Source organism: Seriola dumerili, unplaced genomic scaffold (genome assembly GCF_002260705.1).
Source record: "Seriola dumerili isolate Sdu_G_001 unplaced genomic scaffold, Sdu_1.0 BDQW01001087.1, whole genome shotgun sequence".
In the NCBI taxonomy this organism is placed as follows: Eukaryota; Metazoa; Chordata; class Actinopteri; order Carangiformes; family Carangidae; genus Seriola; species Seriola dumerili.
The window spans coordinates 735,957-744,891 of record NW_019175342.1 but is presented as its reverse complement, the minus strand read 5'-3'; the positions used below and the strand labels follow the sequence as shown (position 1 = coordinate 744,891).

The following is an 8,935-nucleotide window of genomic DNA, read 5'->3' as shown; positions in this document are numbered from 1 at the left end:
CGTTTTTATGAGTTTTTATGACTTACTATACTATGACTTTTTATACCTTACTATCCTATGACGTTTTTATGCCTTACTATATTATGTCGTTTTTATGAATTTTTATGCCTTACTATACTATGACTTTTTATGACTTTTTATGCCTTACCATACTATGACGTTTTTATGACTTTTTATGCCTTACCATACTATGCCTTTTTTTGCCTTACTATCCTATGACGTTTTTATGCCTTACTATACTATGTCGTGTTTATGAATTTTTATGCCTTACTATACTATGACTTTTTATGACTTTTTATGCCTTACTATACTATGACGTTTTTATGACTTTTTATGCCTTACTATACTATGTCGTTTTTATGAGTTTTTATGACTTACTATATTATTACTTTTGTATGCCTTGGTATACCATGAGGTTTTTTGAGATCTTATTTTCTCACTGTCGTATGACTTTTTATTCCTTATTATGCCTTATTATACTATGACATTTTTATCACTTTTTATGCCTTACTATAATATTACGTTTTTAAGACTTCTAAAGCTGTTCTACACTATGGTGTTTTTATCTCTTACTATACTGTTGTTTTTATGACTTTTTATGCTTTACTATACTATGACATTTCATGATATCTTACGCCTCACTATAGTATGACATTTTTATAGTTTTCCATTTTTATTATACTATGACATTTTTATGACTATTTATGCCTCTTTATACTATGACATTTTTATGAGTTTTTATGGCTGACTACACTATGACCTTTTTTTGACATTTTTATGCCTGACTCTACTATGACACTTTCCAACAATTGCAATTCCTTCTTTTCACATTTGAGGGAGGGCTGTCTTTACCATGTATCTGTTGTCATTGATGACAATCTATTAGCATGCAATAATCGAATAGAATGAATAGTTATCAAATTAGGAGTGTACAATCAACATAATTCAGTTACTGTTTATGTCAGGACACTACAGGCAAGCACACTGCTATTTCATTTAATGGTCAACTTTGAGATTTCGGTCTATTTCGCTTGCATAACATGTCTTCTTTCCAACTAATGGAAAGCTAATATCCAAAATACACATTTAGGTGTTTGTTTTACTACCCTCTATTTATTTGCTCAGATTTGGTCTAAATTCACCAAACAAGCTAATCTGCATATTTAAACATAACATTTCAGGGGGAAATACTGTCTTAATGTAAGTAATTAACTGAGGAAGTTCTGTGGTGATATCTTTTAGTTATTTTTTTTATCCTATTCATCTGCAGTGCCTTGGCAAATGTAGGCAAAATAGCTCATTTTAATTAGTTAACGTTTCATTTTCATATATGATTTTACTTCAAATTGACATGTATTTCATATATGGAGATTCAACACATGTACATATATTACATTTGCGTATGGGCATTTCTGATTGTAAATTCAGATCTCAAATGTTAATAAACCATTTGGTTGATGACATTAAAATGACAATTTCTTTATTTTGGAGGGGTGGCAGGGTGGTTGCGTCCCTATCAATGTTGAGAACAACTGTACACCCTTGGCCAAATCAAATTCTGCTTCACAAATGCTTTTCATTTATTTGTAAATTAATTGAATGTATTCACAGATACATTCTATTGTGGAATTTGCTTGTGTATTTGCACATCTGTTTTATATTTCAGGATATTTTTGTGAATTTGTACATTTATTTTTTGTATTTGTGGAAGGTGTTTTATATTTACAGATTACACATTTACTCACGGATTGTCGATCTGTTCGCACAAATAATATCGAAACAAATCTATCTCCATACCCTTCTGTATGACAATCAGTTTTTCACTCTGCCCACTTTTTGACATGGCTGAACAATACGTTTTAAGAAACTTCTTCTTTTCAACTATAACCTGACCCTAACAGTATCCCACTGGATGTAATCAATGTAGGTTTGAAATTCTTTTAAAATGAGGGACGCAATGCATTCAACATGTCTGTTGGACATCAAGGACACACACCTTTAATTTGCTGAAATTACCAAAAATACATTTCTGTCTGGTTATTTTACATAAACAATTAGTTTTTCAAGAAGATGTATTACATCACACTATATACTGACACTGGTATAAAATTTTTAAAACATACCTATAGTACCCCACCCCATTGCAAATATTTATAAAGGTTCTTATGGAAATGTCAAAATACAAAAACAAACACTCTTATACTAAAAACTAGCAACAGTCCAATAAACATAACAACAAAAAACAGTATGAGGAAACTTAGGGGGAAGCTGATAAAATGTGTTGAACAAACTTCAGAGTACTAATTGTTGAGTCTTGGTGTCACAGGCAGCTGAGCTGGTTAAGCTGGTCTAGTTCATGATCCTGGAGAGAAGGTCTAATATTTCATTTCTGAGACTAGGTCCTGGAGCAGAGAGGCCCACTCGGGCTTTCATAATGGTTTTCAGGGCAGGATTTCTTCACAGTGCAGTTTCTATACTCAGAAAACTCAATTTCCTCCAGATGGTGAGAGGCCAGTTTTTGGCTGAGGGGCTGCAGCCCAGTCATCACCTCGTAGATGGGAGCCTGAGGGTGTAACTTCACACTGTGGTGTGCTTTGCCCTGACAGTCATCGAGACAGAAGGAAAACAAATCAGTGAACAAACAAAATGAACACACGCTCTTGATTTCCTGTGTTAAAATCAGTGTTTGTCATTTTCCTGAATAGGAAATTCTAACCAAGTCTAATTCTCGCTATGACATGTTTTACAGTTACTTGTAAAACTTGGTGCAGTTCGGTACAACTATAAACGTATTAAAACTTAAAGAAGTAGAATAGGGGTCTCACTTTAAGAAAATAACATGCTGACAACTGCCTGCAACAAATTATGAAACTAGTGTGGTTTTTGTGGTGAGCTGCAGAGGAAGTGTCTGGCACGCTCTCAAAAATCAGGTGCTAATACATCAGTTATATTTTCCCCTTATTCCTATGTAGTGTTTGAGCAACACATTAGAAGCTATGAGTCCACTCACTTGATAAATCACCACAAATCCAATGAGGATGAGGAGGAGGAGAATGGCTACAGCTGCAGACAGAGCATACAGCAGAGTGGAGTAGTTGGAGCAGCCACAATCACCTCCTGTGGAGAAGCAGAGAGGGAGAGAAAAGAAAAATTAGAGAAATAAGAGGGTCAACTTCACTTCTGCAGCAGGACACAAACACTCAGCATTAGGCTGCTCCAATATTCATACATTTAATTTGTCAATATGGGGTTCATAAAAGCCTGTAGGATAGAAACAATACTTGAAAATAAAGGCAGTACATAACTGTAAGTGGTCGGCTCGAGTACAACATGTTGGAATTGCATAAACCACTGAGCCAAACTTCCTTCCTAGTTCTGTGCTGCAGTTTAAATATACTGTTTTTATTTTCAGGGGAAATCAGCCATTGTGGTGCGGCTAAGGGTGTGTGTATTATCTGAAAAAACAGCTTAGCACCCAAAACCCCACATGAATAGTGACATAAATGGTGCTTAGCATCAAGTACTAGGAGGTGAAAGCAGTTTGGTTTGCTGGGTGAAAGTGGGAGATTAACTTAACGGCAAATGACATTTTACATCTCAAACACCAATTTTGATAAAGTATTTTAAATAATCTATTAATCGACCCCCTTAATTATGAATGTCAATGTATTATAGTCAAAAACGGTGATAGTCTATATTTTTCTTATTGTCAACAAATCCAAAAACTCACGAAAAACATGAAACCAACAGGCTAAACAGTTTCCTAAAACAGCTGGTTGCTCAAACAGGAGTAAATTGTGCATTTGTTGGGAACTATTTTGAGCTGTGATTAATACAGATCTGTATGTGGGATGCACTCAAAAAGAAAAAAGAAAAAAAAAACTCTGTCACCAAGCAACAGTGCAGCTCACTGATGTGTTATGTAATGTAATACTTTTTATACAATAGAGCTCTATGGAAAAATATAGAATATCACCAGACTTATCCTTTAAGACACATAATTACGAACAATTTTCTGCTTCTGTGAATTAATGGTTTGTGGTATTGCTCAATTTTGCTTGTCATGCCAGCTATAGTGGGACAGCACTTCTCTGTTTTTCACTTTGCTTATATAATAAAACTTAATTATTAGTCTAATTGACTCATTTTAAAGCCTATAGTTATATTTTAATCTGGTTGTTAAAAAGAACATGCCTACATCACAACCCACAGTCTTTCACTTCTGCAAAAACCCCCAACCACTGTTGTCCACAGGAAAAATAAATATCACCAGATCGAACGACTGATCAACAGGTTAATTATCCATATTACTTAATACCCCAAATTTGAATGAAAACAGATAAAAACTGTCATCCATTACTGGTGTACCTTATTGTGTAGTGTTATTAGTTGTGCACACACCCAGACATACAGTACAAGCAAAAAAAAAGGAAACATTGTTATTATGTAACCTTTTTACACATGTAGCTGTTTCACAATACCTGAGTCAACTCTATCCAAACAATACATCAAGACACTAGCAATATGAATATCTGCAGAATATTTACTTGACTTTTATTAGAAGCAGTTGTGTGAGTAGAAGGTGATTATTATTTCTCTGACTGATGACACCTGCTTAAATAAAGAAGAATTAAGCATAGTTTTGCCGTCCTGTGAATATCTGGCTACACCTTGGATAAACAGTCACACTGAGGTAACAGATACACAGCATCAGTGGTGGACTAACAGGTCAGACACTGATAAGAGTGGTACAACGTCTCCACTGGAGCCAAGCCCCTCTGTCGCTTTAGACTCACCCCCTCCACGGCCAAGCCTTCCCCACTTGGGGAGAAACAGGGGAGCACGGCAGAGCCCCCGGCACATGTCTCTACCAACCCTACGTCCACCGACCCATGGGCATCTCCAGAGAGGAAAGGGGGAAAAAACTGATGTAATGCACAGGGGCATCACTAGATCCTACGTTTAAACTGTGAGATAATTTGGAGCACATATATCAGCCATTGTCAGGGTGCATTGTCAGGTAGTAATACACTGTTTTGAACACTTTTTTAGACAATAATTACAGTAAGATATAAGTTCATATTATGTAAAAATGACATGTATCATAATCTACACTTGACTGTTGTAGTCAGGCTACTGAGACTAACTGACCAGAGTGAGTCATAATGGGTGAATATAATGTTTGTCAAATGAGGAAAAGTCTAACAATTTAGATTTCATGGTAAGGGGTGTGTCGAACTTTAGGGATTTCAGCTGTTAAATTATTATTAATAATATATTTTAACAGATTATTTTTTACAGCACTCCAAAAGGTTTCACAATACTATTTTAGTACAGCATTAAAGATTTATTAATGTTGATGAATCATTTATCAACAGTATAATCAATATATCAGTAATGCTTAATTCATAAAGAGAGCTTTTGGGTTGCCAGGTTATGTATATCCTCTTCCACCATAATAGGGGCCTATACTTTTTGTCTTAAATTATGTCTTGAATTTATCAGGTCAATTCAACCACTTTCTTTCTGGCTGCAAACCTCCTTTGTGAATAAATTATTATCACTTTCAACTGAATAAATTCCCCTTTACAAGGTCATTTATGAGACTGTGGAGGTTAGTGGGAGCACAAGTGCAGAGGAAACAACAGCACAAAACACGCCCTGCAAATGTCAACCTCCTGTGTATACGTGTGTGGCAGTTTTTGGCCTTCTTGTTTTTGTGGTAGGCTTCAGTAGTTTCAGAAAGCTTCGTGTGGGTGACATATAGGTGAAAAGTGTGTGTGGGATGACATGAAAAAAAGAAACACTCACCAGCCTTAACAAGGAGGAAGAATTCAGTCCTTCCATATACGTGTAGGTCTTCAGAGACAAGGTTGGCCACAACAAACTCACAGTAGTAGCGGTCCGTGTCATCAGCCGTCAACTGAGAGATGGTCACATTCAGAGAGTGGCTGCTCGGGTCTCCACTGACAGTTATGCGATTTTTGTCATCATCGTTGGTCACAGTGAATTCGTACTGGGTGTACATGAACAGCACGTCAACTGGACGCAGCCAGCTGCGCTTCAGGTAGACAGCTATGGGTGAGGGGTTTCTCGGCTCAACTCCACAGGGAAGAACCACAGATTCCCCCTCACGCTTCTCCAAGAACTCAATCTCACTGCAAACTTGATAGAAACAAAAAGAAATGTTACATCCCTGTCTGATGGAAATAGTGATTATATACTTATTTTAAAGAAGTGCACAAGTTTCAAAGGACAAAAAAATAGTTATTGTGTCATCTTTATAATCTCATCATCTTTATAAATCTTTATAAATCCAGTAGTAGTAAGATTCAACTTCATGTTTGACTACATTTCAAATGCACTTTAAAGACATAAAAACACACACACACACACACACACACACACACACACACAAATTGGGAAATGTGCACCCACCCACAACCATATTTAGTAATCTTCCAACCAATCAGTCAATGTACATGAGATGGACAAAATAACAAGTAGAATCTACTATGCTACAACTACAAACCATGGCCTAATAAAATTATCAGTTAATTTAATCTGATAGCCCAATATCATCGTGGTGCAGAAGTGTTCATGTTATTTAAGTACAATTCACATTGAGTGTAGAAATCAGATGATAAGACCATCAGGCCAAACAACGAAACACAACTTACCAACCCCAGTTTGTGTGATTAACCACAAACAAACCAGGAACTGGATCGCAGTCATCTTTAACACCACCAGGAGACACTGATTAAGATCCTGAGGTCAGAAGTCAGTGATGTAAACCATGACAGCCCAGACAAAGCACTCAATGCTTGCCGTCAAATGTTTAGGTTAACTATAAATGAAACCAAGTGGAACTCCATGAAGCTCCACCTTCAAACCTCAAAACAAGAGCAAACAGGCGCAAACAAGAGGAAGCACACTCAACACTACGTATGATGGATCAGCTTCTTCTAAGGCCATGTAGTAATGAAGAATGCCACATTACATTAGAGATGAAACAGAAAGGATCAGGATCAGAGCATTAGCAGAACAGCAACAACTAATTTGTGCATGTAGGTCCTTGAAAATCCTTTTTTTGGTTACCTTTATTCACAGTCTTTTTTTAAATTTGCATTAATTGTTTTACATGCTTGAGAAAACTTTCCATACAGAAAATATTTTTGAATATTCCAGAGGAAATGATGCTGACTTCCAGTTTCTGAACAGGATGTATCTGCTTTTTGATGATTATTTGCATTAGTGGGCAGATAACTCCAAAAGAGGCCCACTGACTGAAGGGTCTGATGCAAACGACAGAGCTAGACAATTAACAAAAGACTTGACAGCAAAAACATTCAAGTCTCAAGTTTCGACTTGGTAAAATAATGAAATGAATCAAACACCACAGGGTGGGCCTGTGTAACCTCACCTCATGATTGGAAAACAAATAAGTGAAGTTGTGAAAGAAAAATGTTTTGCCATTTTAATGGTCAGAAATAAGAGACTTGAAGACTTGAAATGTGTTTGCTTTTTGTTGTGACTTCACTTGAACATAAGATTACTGGCAGTGTGATACAGGCTTTACAACTTTGTTTAAACACTGAACTTTGGTTTAGACATGAGAAAAAGTTATAAAAGAAAACAAATGACGCAGCAAAACTGACTGTGGGGGTAACAACACCATCTCAATGCAGAAGAAGAAACGGAAACAAGACAGTAAATAGCTGAAATTTAGGGTGCACATACAAGGAGGTGCAAAACTGAAGCCTAAAAAATGCACCTCCATTATTCATCTATAAATTAGATTCAGTTCTAAAAGTATAAGTAGTTTATCTCTGAAGCAGTTTGCTCTGTGGTTGAATTATCTTCAGTGTCAAAATCTCCAGCAGAGCTATGTGACATACAACTAGCTGATAGGATCTACTGCTGCATTGTCCCACTTGTCCAACAGGAAACCACAATTCAGTTTATATCTTGTGTCTTGTGACTGCTTATAGAATGCTACAGTTTAAGACGAGTGCTGCAGTATGAGAGGCTGCAGCTCTTATACCGTTTCTCTTAACTGCTGCTGAATGCATTCATAAAACTCTAACAATTCTTTGAAACAAATTGAGGTGTCATAACACATATGAAATTTAGTGGAGCAAGTCTGCCATCACTAACACTTCTAACCGCAAATTCAAGGTCACAAAATGTATGACTAATTCCTGGAAATGTATGCAAATAATTTACATGGTGAAGGAAGCAACAAAACTAATGCATGCAAATGCAATCATTAAGTCCTGAAATGTTTGTTTCCATTTAATTACATTTTATACTAACGCATCTAATGGCTATAGATCCTTATAATGTTTATATTTAATTTCAAAACATACATAAAATTTGTATTGTATTGCTAAATTGCCAATATTAATACCATCTTAACATTGAAATATTTCTATTCATAACCACAGAAAAAATATTTAAACTTGAGTGTCCAAACTTTTGACTGGTACTGCATATTTATTACGATTAGAAAATAACATTTTAAGTTAGTTACTACTATGAAATGTCATCTTATTTACAAACTTAAGTATATACTGTGAACAATAACAAATGTATCAGACTGATGTCTAATAGGGTTTCTTTCCATGTATTCCATAGGGTCAGTGGGCCTTATGTACACCTATTTAAGGGGCCTGTATTTTTCATCTTTTGCCACTAGGCGGTGCACTGGTTTCTGAATGTCCACATACACACTGAGCATGTTAATGTGCTGGAGCTTCCAAGAGGTGGATTTCACCAAGTTTTAAGCCAACAATGGAAGAAAAGACAAGCGGCAGAAAAATAATGAAATTATTTTATTAAAAAAAAAAAAAAAAAAAAAACTTGAATCTGACAGCAGCTACAAGCTACTTACAGTAACAGTAACAGGTCTGAAGTCCACATTTGTTTGAAGTGT

The 8,935-nt window shown here is 35.9% G+C and overlaps 1 protein-coding gene across 1 annotated transcript; it reads right to left on the bottom strand.

Moving 5' to 3' along the window:
* Positions 1-1,971: 1,971 nt before the first annotated feature.
* Positions 1,972-7,018, bottom strand: LOC111237683. The gene is made up of 4 exons (XM_022766877.1): positions 6,681-7,018; positions 5,812-6,165; positions 3,011-3,117; positions 1,972-2,599 (listed from the first exon to the last, which is right to left on the bottom strand). Exons 1-4 carry the CDS (start codon positions 6,733-6,735, stop codon positions 2,396-2,398), a joined length of 720 nt encoding a protein of 239 aa, XP_022622598.1. The 5' UTR covers positions 6,736-7,018; the 3' UTR covers positions 1,972-2,395.
* Positions 7,019-8,935: the final 1,917 nt, after the last annotated feature.